At 37.9% G+C, this 19755-nt stretch overlaps 1 protein-coding gene across 6 annotated transcripts in view; it reads left to right on the forward strand.

Moving 5' to 3' along the window:
- The window catches only part of pam (peptidylglycine alpha-amidating monooxygenase), a 63408-nt gene extending 44950 nt beyond the window's left edge, over nt 1-18458 (forward strand). For 4 of the 6 annotated variants that reach the window (XM_039678073.2, XM_039678071.2, XM_039678075.2 and 1 more), the window contains 11 exons: nt 2833-2962; nt 3434-3550; nt 3715-3787; nt 6564-6774; nt 6978-7181; nt 11320-11438; nt 12471-12570; nt 12718-12771; nt 16128-16433; nt 16518-16580; nt 17652-18458. In XM_039678073.2, coding sequence (XP_039534007.2) covers nt 2833-2962; nt 3434-3550; nt 3715-3787; nt 6564-6774; nt 6978-7181; nt 11320-11438; nt 12471-12570; nt 12718-12771; nt 16128-16433; nt 16518-16580; nt 17652-17830 — 1556 coding nt within the window. In that variant the 3' untranslated portion in view covers nt 17831-18458. The remainder of the gene's footprint in view (nt 1-2832; nt 2963-3433; nt 3551-3714; nt 3788-6563; nt 6775-6977; nt 7182-11319; nt 11439-12470; nt 12571-12717; nt 12772-16127; nt 16434-16517; nt 16581-17651) is intronic. The other 2 variants (XM_039678074.2, XM_089126516.1) reach the window with 1 other exon arrangement.
- Nucleotides 18459-19755: the final 1297 nt, after the last annotated feature.

The raw sequence follows: 19755 nt of genomic DNA on the forward strand, positions 1-19755 counted from the left end.
GCACGCAGAGGGATAATCATAGGAGCACGGGCCTCTGGTCACGCCAATGGTTTGTCAGATTTGTGTGCTAGGGCAGGTTATTAACTCACAGTCTAATACTATTTATAGCTCCTATCTTAAAATGAACATCTGTATGCAAGTTTGAGGGACTTTATTTCAATTTAATAAAAACACCTTTTTAGCTGTTGTCACATGATTATTCCTCCACGTAGTTTCCAACCCTTGACATAGTGCATAGTATAAGTGCATGGTGTATTGTATTAGTGTATAGTATTAGTATATAGTATAAGTGCATAGTATAAGTGCATAGTGTATATTATTAGTGTATAAGTCCAAAGTGTATATTATAAGTGCATAGTATTAGTGTATAGTATAGTTGCATAGTGTATAGTATAAGTGTATAGTATTAGTGTATAGTATAAGTGCATAGTATATAGTATAGTATAAGTGCATAGTTCATACATAGTAAAAGTGTATAGTATAAGTGCATATAGTATATAGTATAGTATAAGTGCATAGTGTATAGATAAGTGCATAGTGTATAGTATAAGTGTATAGTATTAGTGTATAGTATAAGTGCATAGTGTATAGTATAAGTGCATAGTATTAGTGTATAGTATAAGTGCATAGTGTATAGTATAAGTGTATAGTATTAGTGTATAGTATAAGTGCATAGTGTATAGTATTAGTGTATAGTATAAGTGCATAGTGTATAGTATAAGTGTATAGTATTAGTGTATAGTATAAGTGCATAGTGTATAAGTGTATAGTATAAGTGCATAGTATATAGTATAGTATAAGTGCATAGTTCATACATAGTAAAAGTGTATAGTATAAGTGCATATAGTATATAGTATAGTATAAGTGCATAGTGTATAGATAAGTGCATAGTGTATAGTATAAGTGTTTAGTCTAAGTGCATAGTGTATAGTATAAGTGCATAGTGTATAGTATTAGTGTATGGTATAAGTGCATATTATATAGTAGTATAAGTGCATAGTTCATACATAGTAAAAGTGCATAGTGTATAGTATAAGTGCATATAGTATATAGTATAGTATAAGTGCATAGTGTATAGATAAGTGCATAGTGTATAGTATAAGTGTATAGTATAAGTGCATATAGTATATAGTATAGTATAAGTACATAGTGTATAGATAAGTGCATAGTGTATAGTATAAGTGTTTAGTATAAGTGCATAGTGTATAGTATAAGTGCATAATGTATAGTTTAAAGTAAAAGTGTATAGTATAAGTGCACAGTATAAGTGCATAGTGTATAGTATAACTGTATAGTGCATAGTATAAGTGCATAGTTTAAAGTATAAGTGAGCGTATAAGTGCATAGTTTATAGCATAAGTGCGGGTATAGTATAAGTGAGTGTGGTATAAGTGCTTAGTGTATAGTATAACTGTATAGTGCATAGTTTAAGTGCATAGTTTAAAGTATAAGTGAGTGTGGTATAAGTGGTTAGTGTATCGTTTTTAGTGCCCTGCGATCCACATTAATTCCTCATTTCCCACTAGAGTTCAGCTCATAAAGGTGTTCATATACATAAGTCGAGTACAGGTTGACTTATGATATTTCACATGCAGAGTGTCTCTATTGTGTTGCGTCTAATGGTGTAAGCCTTTATTTATATAACGCTTTATACAATACAGATTGTTTTAAAGAAGCTTTACAGAGATACCAGGAAAATGATGCATTTCGGCTGTTGTTCAGCTGAAGTCAATGATTCACTTCCATTGTAAATATTTCCAAATACTAAATTAATGCATTTCATCTTTAAATCAGCTAAGGATGCTCAATATGTCACCCACCATATCGATATCGGACGATTTATGTCTATTTTTAATGTTATCATTATCGGGCCAACATATTAAACCGATAAATAATGTATTGTTTACTTTACTGAGACACTTCAGATGCGCTCTGTTCAACATGATGGGTTTGATTCGTCTGAAATATGATTGGAATCACTTCAAAAAAGGAAAATTCAGTTTAGTGCAACATGTGCTGTCATATAGACTACATAAAATTATAATGATATATGATATATAATTGTGTGCTTGGGACATGGGTTTTTATGGTGAGACTTTTGTTTCAGACTCAAAAATTATACAAAAATGTGGATTTAGATTTATCGGCCAATATATCGGTTTATATCGGTTTAAGTCAAAATGGTCATATCAGTGCATCCCTAAAAGCAGCTCTGCCAGAAAGAGTGATGTCATCGTCCAGCTCAGTTCAGTTCTCACACAATGGTGTCAGTGCAGGCAGATCAATCATTTTGCTGAATATTAATATTATAATTTTGCTGAATATTAATATTAAGTGTCCCCAACTAAGCAAGCTAGAGTTGACCGTGACAAGAACCCAAACTCCATCACTGACAGAAATGGAGAATAATAAAAAGCTTTGGGAGAAGCCAGGCTCAGTCGAGGGGCAGTTCTGTGTGATTATGATGCACTGATGCATCCATCTGATGTGCTCATTATTCCGGACAAACTTATTCAGGGGCTGTTTTCATTAGTTTGCCTACGGGTTATTATTTATTCAATGTGGATCAATAATAAATGTATTATTATTATTATTATTCTTTTCAAGTCTTTTATTTTTTTTAAGACCCATGAGCCAGTTCTCTTTGTGGTCCGCTGAGCCATTTATGTGAATCAATGGTGCTCAAAACTATCAAAAGCTTCGATAGATGTCTGTGTTGTTGCAAACTAGAAGCCTCAGATTTTAAATGTTTTTTCTTTCTCATTTCTCATTCATTCCATGTTCAAATCCAAACCTGAATTAAAGTAAATGTGTGTGTGTGTGTGTGTGCAGGTGCCCATCTGGTGGAGGTGTCAGACTGGCCTGAGGCGGATCTGCAGTTGGGACAGGTGTCTGGTCTGGCTCTCAACTCTAAGGGTGACCTGATCATTTTCCACAGAGGAGATCACAAATGGGGAAGGGAGTACGTTGAGGAATTATTATTGTAGTTCACCCAGTAAAAAAAAAAAAAAATCTGTCATCATTTACTCAACAAAGTCCTGATCTCTGACTTTCTCCTTTCTGAGGAGCACATTTTCAGCAGAAGGTCCATGTTTCTATTCTCTATGCAATAGAAATGCTGTTTAGTTCCAAATATAACACAAAAGTAACATAGAAGTGTTTCATATGATGTGTGTGCTATATTTCAGGCCTGATGTCATTTGACAGCTTAACTTCAGCCTTTTTTTCTCACACAAATCTTTCATATAATTTTGGAGGACTTGGAAAAAAATGAATGATAAGTTGGCAGTGCTTTTTAACCATATTTGAAGCTAGACAGCACCCATCTGCATTTATGGTTATCTCATGAAAAGCACAGGCATTCTTTCGGGGTTTTTTTTTTTTTGTTCCACAATGAGCTGTTATAGTATAATGAAGTATTTTTCTCCTGCAGCACCTTTAATACGAAAGGCATGTACCAGCAGAAGCAGCTGGGCCCCATCCGGCAGCCCTCCATCATGGCGGTGGATCCAGTCAAAGGACGAGTGCTCAGGGCTTCAGGGAGAAATATGTAAGTCCATCATGAGATGCTGTTATTGCACCATGTCGACAGGTGCGGCACACTGCAATCTGACAGAGTAGAATCCTCCCGTTTATAATCAGTGAAGCTGTGAAAACACTGTTTTTCTAGTTTTTGAGTCATTTTGCTTGTTAATGAGATGTTTGTTTGAACAGGTTTTATTTGCCGCATGGAATAACTACCGACAAGAACGATAATTACTGGGTGACCGATGTAGCACTTCATCAGGTAAGGACACTCCAATGAACTTAAGAAACCCCACTGCTAGATATCTTAAAGGGTTAGTTCACCCAAAAATGAAAATTAAGTCATTAATTACTCACCCCCATGCTGTTCCAACCCCGTAAGACCTTCGTTCATCTTCGGAACACAAATGAAGATATTTTTGATTAAATCTGAGAGCTGGATCACTACTTCATAGACTGCCTAAGGGACTGGCTCTTGACGGCCCATAAAGTCATTCAAGAAAAGGTTTAAATATTCCATGTGCCTACAGTGGCTCAATTATAAGTTTATCAAGCGACGAGACTACTTTTTGTGCGGAAAAAAAACATAAATAACGACTTTATTCGACTATTCCATTACTTCCTTATGGGCGCATGCGCGAGAACTGAGATGACGACGTTCTTCTTCGACTACTTCTTGTTACCGGCTGCTCACCGCTTAGGAGTTTTACCGCCACCTACCGTATAAGATGATGTGCTGATATAGCTGGAAGCGCAAAACTTTCTGTTTACAAGCAGAGGAAGACGCGCGTTGTACATACGCTTTTCAATTACCGTATTTTCCGCACTACAAGGTGCACTTAAAAGGAAGAATGCACCCATAAGGAAGTAATGGAATACTCGAATAAAGTCGTTATTTGTATGTTTTTTTCGCACAAAAAGTAGTCTCGTCGCTTGATAAACTTATAATTGAGCCACTGTAGGCACATGGAATATTTAAACATTTTCTTTAATGACTTTCTGGGCCGTCAAGGGCCAGTCCCTTAGGCAGTCTATGAAGTAGTGATCCAGCTCTCAGATTAAATCAAAAATATCTTCATTTGTGTTCCGAAGATGAACGAAGGTCTTACGGGGTTGGTACAGCATGGGGGTGAGTAATTAATGACTTAATTTTCATTTTTGGGTGAACTAACCCTTTAATATACAAATGAAAACAGGGTGCAATGAAATGAAGAGAAACCAGGTTTAGGCGGGTGGGCTGAATTAGCTTAGTTTGGTACAAGTCATATATTATATTGGGAAACTCTTAGTTTTAATTGGCACTAAGCTTCAGTTAGTTTTGTGTTGCTATACACAATAGAAGTTGTGGCACTTTTAAAGGGGTGATGAACTGAGAAATAAAATTTTCCTTGAGCTTTTAACATCTAAGATGTCATCATATTATAAGAATATCCTGTAAGTTTCAGTGAAAACTGAAAACGTCCTTATTAGTCCAATAAAAGCTTTTATTGACACTAGGCTCCGCAAACGACTCGTTTTTTTAAAGTGGGGAACTATGACGTCAAAGAGGATAAAACACCACCCCCGCAGAAGAAGATCAACGCCTACTTCAACGCGGCCGGTTTAGCCCCACCCACCAATTCGCGCATTACTCGCATAGCTAAATAACATAGATGCCTACCTCATCATGACAAACCGGATCCAGCTACCGAGGAATACCAAATATTGTGCAGAGCCTGGTTGTGGAAGAAGACAGTCGCTGCATAAGCTTCCTCTGGATTCCAATAGGACTGCATGGATACACTTTTTTTTTAATGACGTTCCAGTCGATGAGGGTGAAACGTTGTCGTCTGTTCGCTTCATCACTGGATTTGCTGACCGATTAAGAGTAAAGAACGGTGCTGTGCCGTCTATATTGGATCTGACAGGAATTTTGCAACACACGGACTCTGGGTCGAACATGTATGGGCGAATCATTCCGGTTGCCATTTTTACAACATTGGACGTTTTCAAAACAGTTTCCCCCAAGTGCATCGACGGGACTCATTATAATATGCAAAACTGTTATCCACTCACAGCAGAGGGCGTTTACTTCCAAGTCTTCAGTGCGAGATGCCAATAAAAACCGAGTGTTTCTGAGCTGGGCTCAGATCTAGGGTAGAAAATAGCTTATTAGTTATTCATTTTGATGTTTTTGAATGCAAAAACCAAGCGAACGTCATAAGTTGACCTCAGACAACAATATAATAAAAAGCCAGTTCATGACCCCTTTAACATTTACCAATAGAGTTGTACAGGGATGACGTCGGGACTCGGAAGTCTAATTTGCCGGTAGTTCCTTCGAGATTTTCCTGAGGTTTAAATCCTGTACTTGGCAATACTTTGACGTTGTGTTCTACAGCGTAAACTGCACACACTCACATCCCAAACTTTCTTATCTAATTACTGATTAGACGCTTATTTATTCAAAAATAAGCTGCTTCAAAATTCACATTTTCAATATGGGTGTGTTCAGGCGAGATACAATGGTTGAGTATCGTTTGAATTTTAACAATTTCGATTCTGCTTTTCGATTCCGATTCTTATCGATTCCTAATTTCGATTACAATTAGCTAAAAAAAACAAAACAAAAACTTAGATATCAGTCACATTTAGTCTTATTGCAGTACATTTAATTGTAGCAGAATATCAAGAACAAAAATGAGCAGGCTAAAGAACTCTTACATTAGGAACGTTTGCCCTTGGTTTAAAAATACCATGGAAGAACAACTAGCCTGACTAATATAAATGTCAAGCATTATTAAAGACAAGTGAACACTCAGTTATTAAAAGAAAATAACAAATTAAAAAATACCAATTGCAAAAAATATACGATTGAAACAAATAGTTTTAAGATTTTTAAGTATTCAGGTACAGAAAGTAATCAAATGTAAAATAACCCTGAACTTAATAAATAAAATATATATATATATATATATATATATATATATATATATATATATATATTGTTAACTTGGACTTAAGTTGGTGCGATTGAAGCATTCTTTCTCCATATCTAGGTGTTCAAGCTGAGCAGTAGCGGCACAGATCAGCAGCTTCTGGTCCTGGGAGAAGCTTTTGAACCAGGAAGCGACAAGAATCATTTCTGCCAACCAACAGATGTGGCCGTGGACCCTGTCACTGGAAACATCTTCGTCTCGGACGGATACTGCAATTCCAGGATCCTCAAGTTCTCACCAGAGGGCAAATATATCTCACACTGGGGAGCAGGTACACCTTGCACAATATTTTATCAGACATGATATTACAGTGATACAAAACATTTACAATTAACAATACTGTGCTATTGCTGCAAGTCATGATTCAGCTTAACTAGAATTGAATCAGGAAGGCAGAACATCCAACATTTGGTTGATATTCAGAACACTGTTTGGATGGTTTAGCCTTAAGACTTTTTTTTGCTGCTGGCATAGGCTCCTCGGACAGAAAGCGGCGTTTCCCGTTCAGGATCCCGCACAGCCTGGCATTCCTGCCGGATAAACGGGAGCTGTGTGTGGCCGATCGGGACAACGGACGGATTCAGTGCTTCATGGCAGAGACTGGCGAGTTTGTGAAGGAGATCAAAAAAGACGTGTTTGGAGGAGAAGTATTTGCCATCGCATACTCGCCTGTCCAAGGTATGCATGCAGAGAGCATGATAAATCTGACTTATTACGTTGTCATAAAAATATCTAGTTGAAATCAGACTGCAGCGCCACAGGAATAGTTTTTCATAATGTACTCATGTCACACCTGTATAACTTTCTTCAGTGGAACACAAAAGGAGAAATTTTGGAAACTGTGTCTTTTTCCAAAAGCACAAAGACTTGTTGGAGTCTTGAGTCATGCTTCGAACTGTCTAGCTCTACATGGCAAAAATGGCGAAGTTGCATTCATTCTAGACCTGTGTGGTCTAGAAACGTCGTTTTTTTTTCCTACTGATTCATTAGCTGATGCTGAATGGGCTTTTTGCACAACTGCACTACTTCCTGAACTTAAGCCAGCTCCTTGTTTCCTGTCTGACATTATTGGCCAAATTGATTAATTCAGGTGTGTCTGATTATTGTTGCCATGACTACTGAGGTCAGGCACACCTGGATTAATCAATTTGGCCAATAATGGCAGACAGGAAACAAAGGCTGTTTCTCAATACCAAGTACGCAGACTTCGGACTTGCGTCCTTGGTAGTTCAGACTTGCAAGTTCGACTCCGGAGAGCGAACTCCCGAGGATGCGAGGACGCAAGTCCGGTTCTTCTGCAAATGGAACAGAGCGTACTTGATCGCGTCACTCAGCACGCTCTGCTCTATATTTTAGGCAACAATAAAACGAAATTTGCTACAACTCTGCATCTTTTCGTCAACAATAAAACGAAATATGTTATAAAACACCCCTCTGACTCTTTTCATTAACAAAAAACAACATAGCCTAATGGCCATGTGGTTCAGGCAACGCGATTCTCTTCACTGCATATATTTATAACAAAATGAACATGATATTTTTGTTTTCATTTTAAAAATATGAAACATTGATTTTTATTGACATTTATCAAACAGAGACAGGGTTATGTCATTTTATTTTATTGTTCATATAGTGAAGATAATATAAAAAAAAGTTGTTGAAGTTAAATAGCCATGAAACCTCAAACTGTTTTTTTTTTTTTTTTTTTTTTTGCGCCATGGAACAAACTATAGTTTAATGAGACCAAAGATAGACTTGCACAAGACGAATTATACGTCAAGATTTATCCACTAGACTAGAGAGATCAGAGCCGGCGGCAAACGTCAGAAGCACTAGCCGAGGATAAGCTGTTCCAGTCGGGGTTGATCTCGCTGAGTGTCCGCTGAAGGCTTGGATATCAGAACTCCGAAAACGTCAGATGCATTTTTCAGATAGGCGCTATCTTTATAAATAAACTACAGATTTGAGATTTAAACAACCACATTCTCGCCTGAAACACTCTTAAAATTACATTTCATGACTCAATAACAGTAGTATTTTGATATTTCACGGACTTTCTCCTCTCCGATTGACGCTTGCTGGTTGGTGCGAGGTGCATTCTGGGTTACCTGGCTATCTCAAGTCCACACAAGTCACCTCTCGATGCATCCTCGGTAAACAGGGCGGATCAAGAACACATCTGGGGATTTAAAGTGGACTTGGCTAGATGCGAACTTTGAATTGGAACAGTACTTCGGCAGCGACTGATGACGTTTCATAAGTCCACAAGAACACAAGTACAGACAAGTACGCATATTGAGAAACGGCTAAAGAGCTGGCTTAAAGGGTTAGTTCACCCAAAAATGAAAATTAAGTCATTAATTACTCACCCCCATGCTGTACCAACCCCGTAAGACCTTCGTTCGTCTTCGGAACACAAATGAAGATATTTTTGATTAAATTTGAGAGCTGTATAACTACCACATTGGCTGCCTAAGGGACTGCCTCTTGACGGCCCAGAAAGTCAATGAAGAAAATGTTTAAATATCCCAAGTGACTACCGAGGCTCAACTATGTTTATCAAGCGACGCGAATACTTTTTGTGCGAAAAAACAAACAAAAATAACAAGTTTATTCGACTATTTCTTTTCTTCCTTGTAGGCCAGAAAGAGACTTCCTTAGATTTCCACGACGCATGCGCGAGAATTGCGATCTGAAGTAGTGTAAGCTGGTGTGAGCAGATCGCAAATCTCGCGCATGCGTCGTGGAAATCTAAGGAAGTCTCTTTCTGGCCTACAAGGAAGAAAAGAAATAGTCGAATAAACTCGTTATTTTTGTTTGTTTTTTCTAACAAAAAGTATTCGCGTCGCTTGATAAACATATAGTTGAGCCACGGTAGTCACTTGGGATATTTAAACATTTTCTTCATTGACTTTCTGGGCCGTCAAGAGGCAGTCCTTTAGGAGCCTATGTGGTAGTTATACAGCTCTCAAATTTAATCAAAAATATCTTCATTTGTGTTCCGAAGACGAACGAAGGTCTTACGGGGTTGGTACAGTATGGGGGTGAGTAATTAATGACTTAATTTTCATTTTTGGGTGAACTAACCCTTTAAGTTCAGAAAGTAGTGCAGCTGTGCATAAAGTCCATTGAATATACCTCCGTTCACCAAATCTGTGTCAGATTATCTTATTAGAATTCCAGAAAAGCTGCAGGATTTTGATCTACTCAGGAAGTCCTTGACACATTGACACACAACTTTATGTGTAAATGTCCCAATGCCCTGACAATTTCCTATTAATTGGATGACCATGACACCTACTGGATATTGCAGTTATTAGCAGTGTTATGTTATGATTCTACATTAGGATTTTCATGGCTTTTCCTAAAATGCTCACCAGGGATGCTATGTCCGGTGAAATGTTTGTGTAACTGATCTGCTACTCTCATGCTTGGCCACGTATCGCCGCTTGCTGCTATATGTTCCCCTTCACGTTCAGCAGAAGAAAGACTTTGGTATGAGTAAATAAAGAACGATTGAACATGTAGATTTTAAAGGTGCAATGTGTAAAAAAGATGAGTATCTATTAACAGAAATGCAATATGACATCCATAACTATGTTTTCAGTGGTGTATAAAGAACTTACTTAATTAACCGTAATGTTTTTATTACCTTAGAATGAGACATTAATAGCTCCATAACCGCGGGAATCCCCTTCTATGAAGGTCGCCATGTTGTGACGTCATATTCCTACCGTAGCCGAACGCGAACAAACAGCGCTACAGAACGCGTTTCATCACTACCTTGAAAGAGAAGTAGCGGAAAGCTGGAAGCTAGCCTTACACTCCGTGAGTAGTGACTTTTCCCTTGTGAGTGGTGTAAAATATGTAGTTGGGATTGTTTCATGTAACTTAGTTCTCCCTCGCTGTGTTATGGGTTTGTTATGTTGGGGATAGATGTGCTGTTACTTTCGTGAGACAGCTGATGATTAGTGTTCATGTCATTAACCGTAAAACAGTACGTTACAGGAATCACTAAGCCGTCGATAGAGACTTTTAGATCACTAAAGTCGATCACGAAGAGTTTTCAAAATCAGAGAAAAAAGCCTATTGTGTGTAGTAAATAGTATCTATGGGATGCGGAGATGACATGATTGTAACAGCGCGCGCACTTCCGACCTTTGGACTCATGCGATGCGGACGCGTCCCAGCTCAGCCACAGTAACAGCTCATATTAGCCAGCTAAACTATTACTACCCTGTTAGAAAAAATATATAGCTGCTCCCTCGCTGTATTATGGGTTTGCTACAGTATGTGTGGAGAAATGTGCTGCTGGTTACGTTTGTGAGACAATCAGCTGATTACTATTATTATATTAAATTATATATTAAAACCCTTGATCCTCACCTGACTATGGCTTTGTAAACAGTATCCATGATGTGGTTTATAATGGACTGTGGTACAGAAACAGTGACAATGTTACACACTCTTGGCTTACTCTGGCTATTCTCTGCTGTCTCAGCCGACGAGATGTTTGTCCCGTTTTAGCAACCGTAGCTTCTTCGAAAGGGAGGGGTGAGCAGTGGGCTGAGCCCTTAGTGCAAACCTGGTGCAAACTCGCAACCGAACCACTAGATGTCACTAAAAATCACACATTGCTCCTTTAATGTCATTAGTTTCATAAAGCTCAATAGTTCACTGAGCATCTCAATCCTAACCATGTGAAATCACATGGACTTTGATCTATAATGTCAATACAAATCCTTAGATGACTGATGCTAAACCCAACGGCGTAGTAATGTAGACTCTGCAGTCATGCACTCATGTGTTGTTTCAGGCGGTCTCATCTACGCGGTGAATGGAGAATCCCCGTATGGGCCGGCTGCTCCTCTTCAAGGGTTTGTTATCAGTTATTCAACCAAGGAAATCCTGGATGCCTTCAGTCCAGACACACAGGTGCTGATATTTACACAATCCTGCTAAGCACAACACAAGCATGAAACGCTATTCATGATGGGAGCAGTGATTTTGCTGAGAGTTGTTAGTTGTTAACAGCACATGTATAGGAAAAACTTTGTTTCACCCTTTTCAACTCATTGGCCGTACAAAGTACAGCCATTGATTACATTATTTGCATTAGATTACATGGGTGTCGCTCGCTCGGAGACTGACCTTGTATGTGTATGTTACCTGCAACTCTTCATGTGGAGGTCAAAGCGGTGCGTGACAAACGGTTGAGGCTTTAGCAGAACATACAAGTTCAGATTAGAGGCTGATGACACGTTATGTCTGCAAATAAGAGGATAAATTCATATAATTTATTGGTGGGGGAGAAAAATGGTATGCAGAACAGATAGACACACTTGGTAGAATACTAGCATCCTCTTGCCTTCTCATTCTCATCAGACAACCTTGTGGCTTTGTGTCTGATTTAAAGTTGCAATAAGCCATTTCTGTTGAAAGTGGATCGAACCGAGCAACACAACAAAGTAGCTGATCAACATTAGGGGGTGTGTCCATTCATTAGGGCGGAGGTGCCTGCGTACCATGCATAGCTTGTTCATGAATAGGGGGGCGGAGCTATAAAGATAGCTTTTGGGTAGGGCTTTTAGATATCAACAGCTTTTCTCAGAAATCGCTTACTGCGCCTTTAAAGCTTGTCTTTTTTGTTGATTTAAAGAAGAGTGATGATGATGTATAATCAAGTATAAAGAAGTAGTGCTCACATCTTTCTTTAGGATTTATTTTCATGCCAATAAGCAAATATCTTAGTTATAGCAGGTTTCTCTACTCTTTACGTTTTACATTCACATTTATTCGTTTAGTAGTTGCTTTCAGCCACAGCGATTTACCAAATGAGGAAAAACAAGCAATTTTAGCATTATTCCGTATTGCTGCAACAAAATAGAATGTCTTGTTATGGATCTATTTACCCATTGTTATATTTTGTTCTGAATCTGAAATCGTTTCCTTCTGTTTTTCCTTCAGGAATTTAAATTACCACATGACATTGTTGTTACAGCTGATGGGAGCGTCTTTGTTGGAGACGCAGCATCAGATTCTGTAATGAAGTTTGTTCCGTCTTCAAGTAAGTTATAATAAATATAACTATATGTGAACATAGCAGCATAACATTTCAAATAAAAAATATGTAGGCCTACATGAGAAAAGCTATGCTTTTTGTCTGTTCTGACATCAAAAAATTAAGCTTGAAGATTTTTTTTCCTCATTTCAGAAGCAGAACATCGCTCCGTTAAAAAAGGTGGAATTGAGGTTCAAGAAATTGAAGGTAATGTCACATCACTGTGTCAGATTGTGTGATTTGGACTACAAAATTCTTGTCATGTCGTGGAAATGCCAGACTACCCGTTGTTTCCCGACCAATCAGCGCTAGTTGTCTGTAACGATGTGCGTGATGTCATAGAGACTGATTTTCCGAAACAAGAGCGTATACAAACTGCGGTTGTACTAGCCTAATGCTAATCCCAGTTCTCAGACCAGAGCAGAGAATTTTGGTGAATAATTTGTTAATTACTAAAAGTTTGATGTTACATTTAAGGGATTTATATTTACCAATTGGAAATTTTAAACATTTCTAAATTAAACTCTCATTTTGGTGCTGAACTTGAGAAAACACACTACTTGTGATTGGCCAAGACAGGCGGGAAACACATACACTGCATTAAAAAAGGACTATGAGGTTCAGTGTACCTTTCCTATCACGGATGGTTGAAGGATGTGTTTGACATAAGGCTCAGAGGCACAATATGCTCTTTGTGAAGGTTTCATTGCTGCTCTTGAAATAATGATCTTAGTATGTCATCAATGAAGCAATGAAACCTTCACAAAGGGCATATTGTGCCTCTGAGCCTTATGTCAAACACATCCTGCAACCATCAGGCCAAGTACACTGAACCTCATTTAACTGCACATAACCTTTCCAGTCTGGCTTTCGTCTGTTACACAGTACTGAAACATCCCTGGTTAAGGCTCTTAATGACCTCCTATCTTCTGATTCTGGCGCTCTCCTTCTGCTAGACCTCAGCTCACTGTTAGTCATGAGATACAATACTCCTGTCATGGCTTTCAGCAATTGGAATTACTGGCACAGCCTTTGAATGGTTTTCCTCAGAGAGGCAACAATTAGTTTGACAGGGAGGCCACAATTTGTTATATACCAGAAGCACAAATCATCCACCAAATCCATCAGTTGTGTCCCTCAAGGTTCTGTCTTGGGCCCTCTTCTTTTCACTATTTATATGTTAGACAAATTATTAATTTGTTTAACTTCCACTGTTATGCTGATGACATTCAGATTTAAATTAGCACACCTCCCACCTCAGTGTTTCCTCTGCCTACAGTAACAACTTGTGTCAAGGAACTCAAGCTTTGGCTTGAGCAAATTACCTTAAATTTAAAGGGCACCTATTATGGAAAATTCAATTTTACATGGTGTTTGAACAGAAATGTGTGTTGGCAGTGTGTGAGCGAAACCACCCTAGAATGATAAAAATCCACCCAGTGGTTTTTTTACAATCTCAATAAATCATCTGCACTGCCTCAGGACGAGCTGTTCTAAGATTCAGCTCTTTGTGACATAGAATTGAGCAAGGGGGTTGATTGACAGTGTGGTTGTGGCATAGACCTCGCCTGATCTGTACACATCATCCTCCATTGTTTCAACGACAGCCGGTAATGTCTCCTAGAATCATAAGTGTTATGTTGTGGGATGGGATGTAATAATGACATACATAGTAGTTTTCACTTATTTCTGACACCAGAGCCACTGAAAACACAGTGGATGTATTGTATTTTTGGAAGTTTAAGTGGCGCCTTTCCTTCGTGAATAAGTTTATGTTTGAGCAAATCATTTTCTGACGGATTGTTTTGTGAACGAGGGTCAATTCAAAGCAGGTCTTGCTTCAAAGTTAATCCTCAACTGTAGATCGTCGTCTACTGTTTGCGATCCAACGTCACCTCCAGTAAGTGTAAGTTATGATTTTTGAGTAAATAGTCATTTCAGTCGATGTCAGCTAATTCAACAACAAATGTGTCTAAAGTTGTTGTCGTCGTCGTAGGATGTCTGTGTATATAATTTAAACCTTGTTTGTATAGTGTGTAATCACACGTTTATAAATATATATATATATATATATATATATATATATATTTAAAGAAATCGTATTAAAAACTGCATATATGTTGTTGTTCTGTAAGTTAACTATCTTCTCACATTTGCCACAGAAGCACCTGTATGACAAGTAATGTAAACATGACGCAACAGGTCCCTCGCATAAATGTAATTTCGCTTGTATGTAGCAAACTTTATCACAGAATGTGTATGTAGTTTCAAAAAATTGCGCCAACGTTAGTGTTTGTGTGTGTCTGTGTGTTTGTGTGTGTGTGTGTGTGTTGCACATCTATAATTTCAAAGGGGACGTGATTACAACTCTATAAGTACATAAATGTATCAAAAAACCATACCGAGATGTCCTGGTCCATTCTCATTTGTGTTTATTCTGCCGGAGTCTCTTCGTCATCTGGGTCTGATCAGAGACTATTTATATATTCCAATTCAAACATGTACGGCTGAATGACAGTGAGTACTCTTTCTCACTCTCTCAGCCCTTCTGCTTCCCGACTGCCATAGGTCTGCAAGTGACGCCCTCCTCCAAAGGCAGGGCGGGGATATGCAGCTCATTTGCATTTAAGGTGGTATAGACCAAAACCGTTCATTTTAAAACAGGCCCCTAAAATGACATTTTAAAATGGTTATAATAAATTAACTGTGGGGTATTTTGAGCTGAAACTTCACAAATACATTTTGGGGACACCCGAGACCAATATTACATCTTGTAAAAAGGGGCATAATAGGTGCTTTTTAACTTGGGTAAATATTGATCGTCTCTAAATCTGATATCTAAATCATCTGGTCAACTGATAGATTTGGATGGTGACTTGATAATGCCCTCTACGACATACGGCGTTCTCATTGATTCCACTCTTTTGTTTAAAGGTTGTATCTGCCATTTCAGGCCCAAAGATAAATGATTACATTCATGTAATCTTTCCTAACAATCCGCTAGCTGCCCGCTCCATAATCAGGCCGTCAAAAAACGCGTCTAGGCTCTGAGATCTGCACACAAAAACAATTGGGTTCACAAACCACTCCAAAATAAATAGTGTTCCAACCAATCACTGACAGGGGTTTGTTGATAGATGCTGGCTTCTGCTTCTTCTGCTCCACCTCCGCGTGTAGCCGTGCACGAGCGCAAAACCTCACACCCGCCCCTGTCAGTGATTGGTCTGTGCATTGTACCTTGTTATTAATATGATAAATGTTTAAATCCCTCTTTTAACATAACTTTGTAAGTGACTTCTGTATAATACTTTCTGCCCTTGGTATGTGTATTTTGCTTTAATGTTTATTTGGTTCTGTTCCCTAATCTGTCTTCATAAAGCGAACTTGGGTGTTGGAAAGGCGCTATATAAATAAAAAAATATTATTATTCTACGATTAAAATTCTATGATTGACTTCATGGGTTAAACTACCAAAAGTAGTCTATTTAACCTGTTTTCATAACAGTTAAGCATTCCCTTGAATCGGTAATCAATATTCCACTGGTTCTTCTCTTGTGTTTTAGAAACAGAAACGTTTGTGCAGGCCAATCTGAAGCCATTGCCCAAGCTTCCAGCCCTGTCTGCGGTGGCCGCTGTGCAGAAGCTGGAGCAGCCGGAGCAGAAGATGGAGGAGCTGGCGCAGGAAAAGCATCAGCAGCCGCTGGCAGCTCCTGAGGAGAACCAGCAGAAGGAGAAGCTCCCGAGCGTGGCCAATCAGAGCGCTCAGGGCGTGTCACCTGCTGTCATCACCACTCTGCTCCTCATCCCATTGGTGTTTGTGATCGCCATCGGGGTCTTCATCCGCTGGAGGAAGGGCAGGATGTACAGTGGTAATTGTGGAATTTGTCCATGACAGTCTTGTTCATGCCATGTGTTGTATGTCGGATAGTTTTTGATCCATTTCTGCTTTTAAGAAGATTGTCAAGTGAAGATGGAGCCATCAGGATCTACAGGTGGAATCTTGGGTAAAATCAGAGGTAAGAGGGATTATTGACATCATGGTCATCTTGCTTCTTAAACAGAAATGTGTGTGTGTCAGGATCCTTTCTTGTGGCCGGTTCAGTGCGGGACGAAACCACACTGCTGAAGTCCAATCTGATTTTACATCTTTACTTTGTGTTTCAGATATATAAATATTAGCATGAAACATATAACGTTTCTCAAAATATACTCTTATGTGCAAAAAAGCTGCGGTAACAATCCAAAAAATAACACTTACAATGTGAATATTTTCAAAAATTACTTTTTGTAATTTTTATTAGTTTTTTAAATAAATCTACTGTTTTTATGAAGTTTTAGTTTGTTTGAATTATTTTAGTACTTTAACTTTAACTAAACAAAAATGAGAAATGTTGCCGTGTCAGCTAGCTGAAATAAAATATGAATATTTTTTTTTTCCATATTTTTTTGTGAGTTATTATAACCCTGGTTTAGATAACTCTATATTTTACCATATTTTTCGACAAGTTTACCGCTATCAGTAAAGTATTCAGTTATATTAACTAAAGTATCTTATTTATAAGTACACTATTGGAAGAATTATACAAAATGTGAAAGTCAGAACATATTTGTTATATTACAGCCTTGTGCTAAAATCATTTTTTCAGTTGATTTTCTCAAAAAACAGATTTGTGATAACTTTACAAAATTAAAGGGATAATTCAACTTAGTCAAAACTCTATCATCATTTACTCACTCTCATGTCGTTCCAAACCATCTTCACAAAACAAATCAAGATCATTTTTGTTTGAAATCATTCACACAAATCTCTGACACTGTAAAACTTTCATAAAGAGAAGGTAAAATAATTCCATATGAATAATCCAAGTCTTCAAAAGAGACTTGCTGTACATGATGAACAGATTGAATTTAGGCTTTTATTCCCATATAAAGAGTGATCACTGCACATACACACAGCGCATCAAACATGGTAAATGGAAGTTCAAACCAATGAGATTTGTTCTTGTGCGTCCGTTAGTTCTCATTCAGCAGTTTAGTTTGTATTTTTCGGTTTTGAGTAACCCTCTTTCTGTCCGTCTCATCCACAGGTAAAGCTGCAGGAGGCCTGAACTTGGGGAATTTCTTCGCCTCCCACAAAGGCTACACCCGGCACGGCTTCGACCGGCTCAGCACAGAAGGCAGCGACCTGGAGAAGGACGAAGAGGACGGGACCGACTCTGAGAACGAAGAGTACTCTGCTCCGCCTCCACCAGCGTCCACGTCCTAAAGAGTGTCTTCTGCTAGCGCTGTCAGGACCTACTGTAAGCACCCCTGTAATCGTTTGTATCGGCTGCTGAAACATTTTATCTTCTGTGTGAAAACTTTCTCTTTGAGACCTACGACTGCCACTTTAATTTATGATTTTAAGGGACCACGTGGAGATACAAAGCACTGGTCATTTTGAGGATAAAGACATTTGATTATAATTTTTTTTAACAGGAGGGTAAACGTAGATTATTTATTTAGTTTTAATGATGAACAGCTAGTCAATCTCTTCCAATAATTCATCAATCTGATAGCAGTGCAATTAATATATAATTGATCCAGGCATTTTGTGTCATAACTTTTCTGTATGTTTGTGCCTTTTACGTGTTTCGCCTTCCGCAGCACCTATATATTACTACAGATGTGCCACATATTTAAGAGCTGCTACTGTGATTTGAGTTTAGGTTTTTTTTGGCATCTTAAAAAAGAATAAGAAAAAAAGATGACTACATATTTAAGGCTGTATTTACTACGTTTTCAAAGCTAATGTGAGATGTGTCTGATATTTGTTGTGATAATGAGGTTTTATTGCAAGAAAACTATTTTCAGTAACAATGTTATTTGTGTAATAAAGTGTCTGCAAAGCATCACTTCTTTCTACCAGTTGTATAAAGTTTCCTAAATGTATATTGAGAATCAATTTTATAAAATTCACACTATAGTGCTAATGTTTTTAATTAACCTGTTAAAAACAGTCTGCATTTATTGCAACATGACAGGCACAGGATGATGACGATGGTGCGTCAATTAATATATTGTTTCAGGAAATACATTTGCAAATACATTTGCTAATTTACTTTGAAAGAAAGGGCACTGTTGATAGATTTTTTGTGTGTATGTATATTTTGATACTAAAAAAAATAATAACAGTGTCACAAGAGATGCATTCTAGTCATTTTAATAGCCTATAATGAAGACTAAAGAAGATGTATGAAATTAGTAAAATAGTTTAAAAAAGAATAGCTCCCTCAATTATAATAAATATGGTAACACTTTATTTGAATGGTCCACTTTTGACATTATATTGACTATAAGTAACATTTCAACTATAAGTGAACTTATTCTACTAACCCAACCCCTAACAGTTTAATAAACTTTTAGCTAATGCTCTGAGGCTGAGAGTTAGTAGACATGTATGTGCAACATTTCCTAAAGGTAGTAGAATCTAAAACATGAGTGGGTCATCTTACCCCCAAGGATCTATCTCTAAATTTTCACACCAAAACAAAAATCTAAAAAGTTTTCTCCCAAAAAATGCATTTACAAATCCCCCATTGAAAACCAATATAAATTCACAGATCATTCTTTCCAACAAAAAAAGGTCAGTGAACTGCTAAGCTGATCTGGTGTTAACCATTCAATAAATTGAAATTTGGTGACATATGGTCAGAAGAAAAGTTGGAAGGATATCTCACGCAATTTTACCTTATTAGATATTCATTACTCAAAATATTAAGACCTGTTTCAATTCTGGCTGTCACTACGGTCTAAATCAGGGGAGCCACAATCCTGCAGAGTTTTGTCCCGAACCTGCTCCAACACACACATCTGTAGTTCTCAAATAATGCTGAAGGACTGGATTAGATGATACAGACTGTTCCAATGCAGCTTCACAGTTCAGCTGTAAAACAGCTCTAAAAGGACAATAGTGTCATTGTTCAGTTAAGTGTTGATTCAGTACATTGTGATAATGAGATTATTTCATCTGTAAAGCAGCCCTGGAGGAAACAGTTCAGTTCAGTTCTCATACAACAGTGTCATTGCAGTCGCATCAATAATACTGTTGAATACACTGAACAGTATTATAAATGCAACATTTTTATTTTTACCCCCATTTTTCATGAGCTGAACTCAAAGATATGACTTTTTCTATGTTTACAAAAGAGC

This window comes from Pimephales promelas, chromosome 23, assembly GCF_988280905.1.
Source record: "Pimephales promelas chromosome 23, fPimPro1.hap1.1, whole genome shotgun sequence".
NCBI classification, from domain to species: domain Eukaryota; kingdom Metazoa; phylum Chordata; class Actinopteri; order Cypriniformes; family Leuciscidae; genus Pimephales; species Pimephales promelas.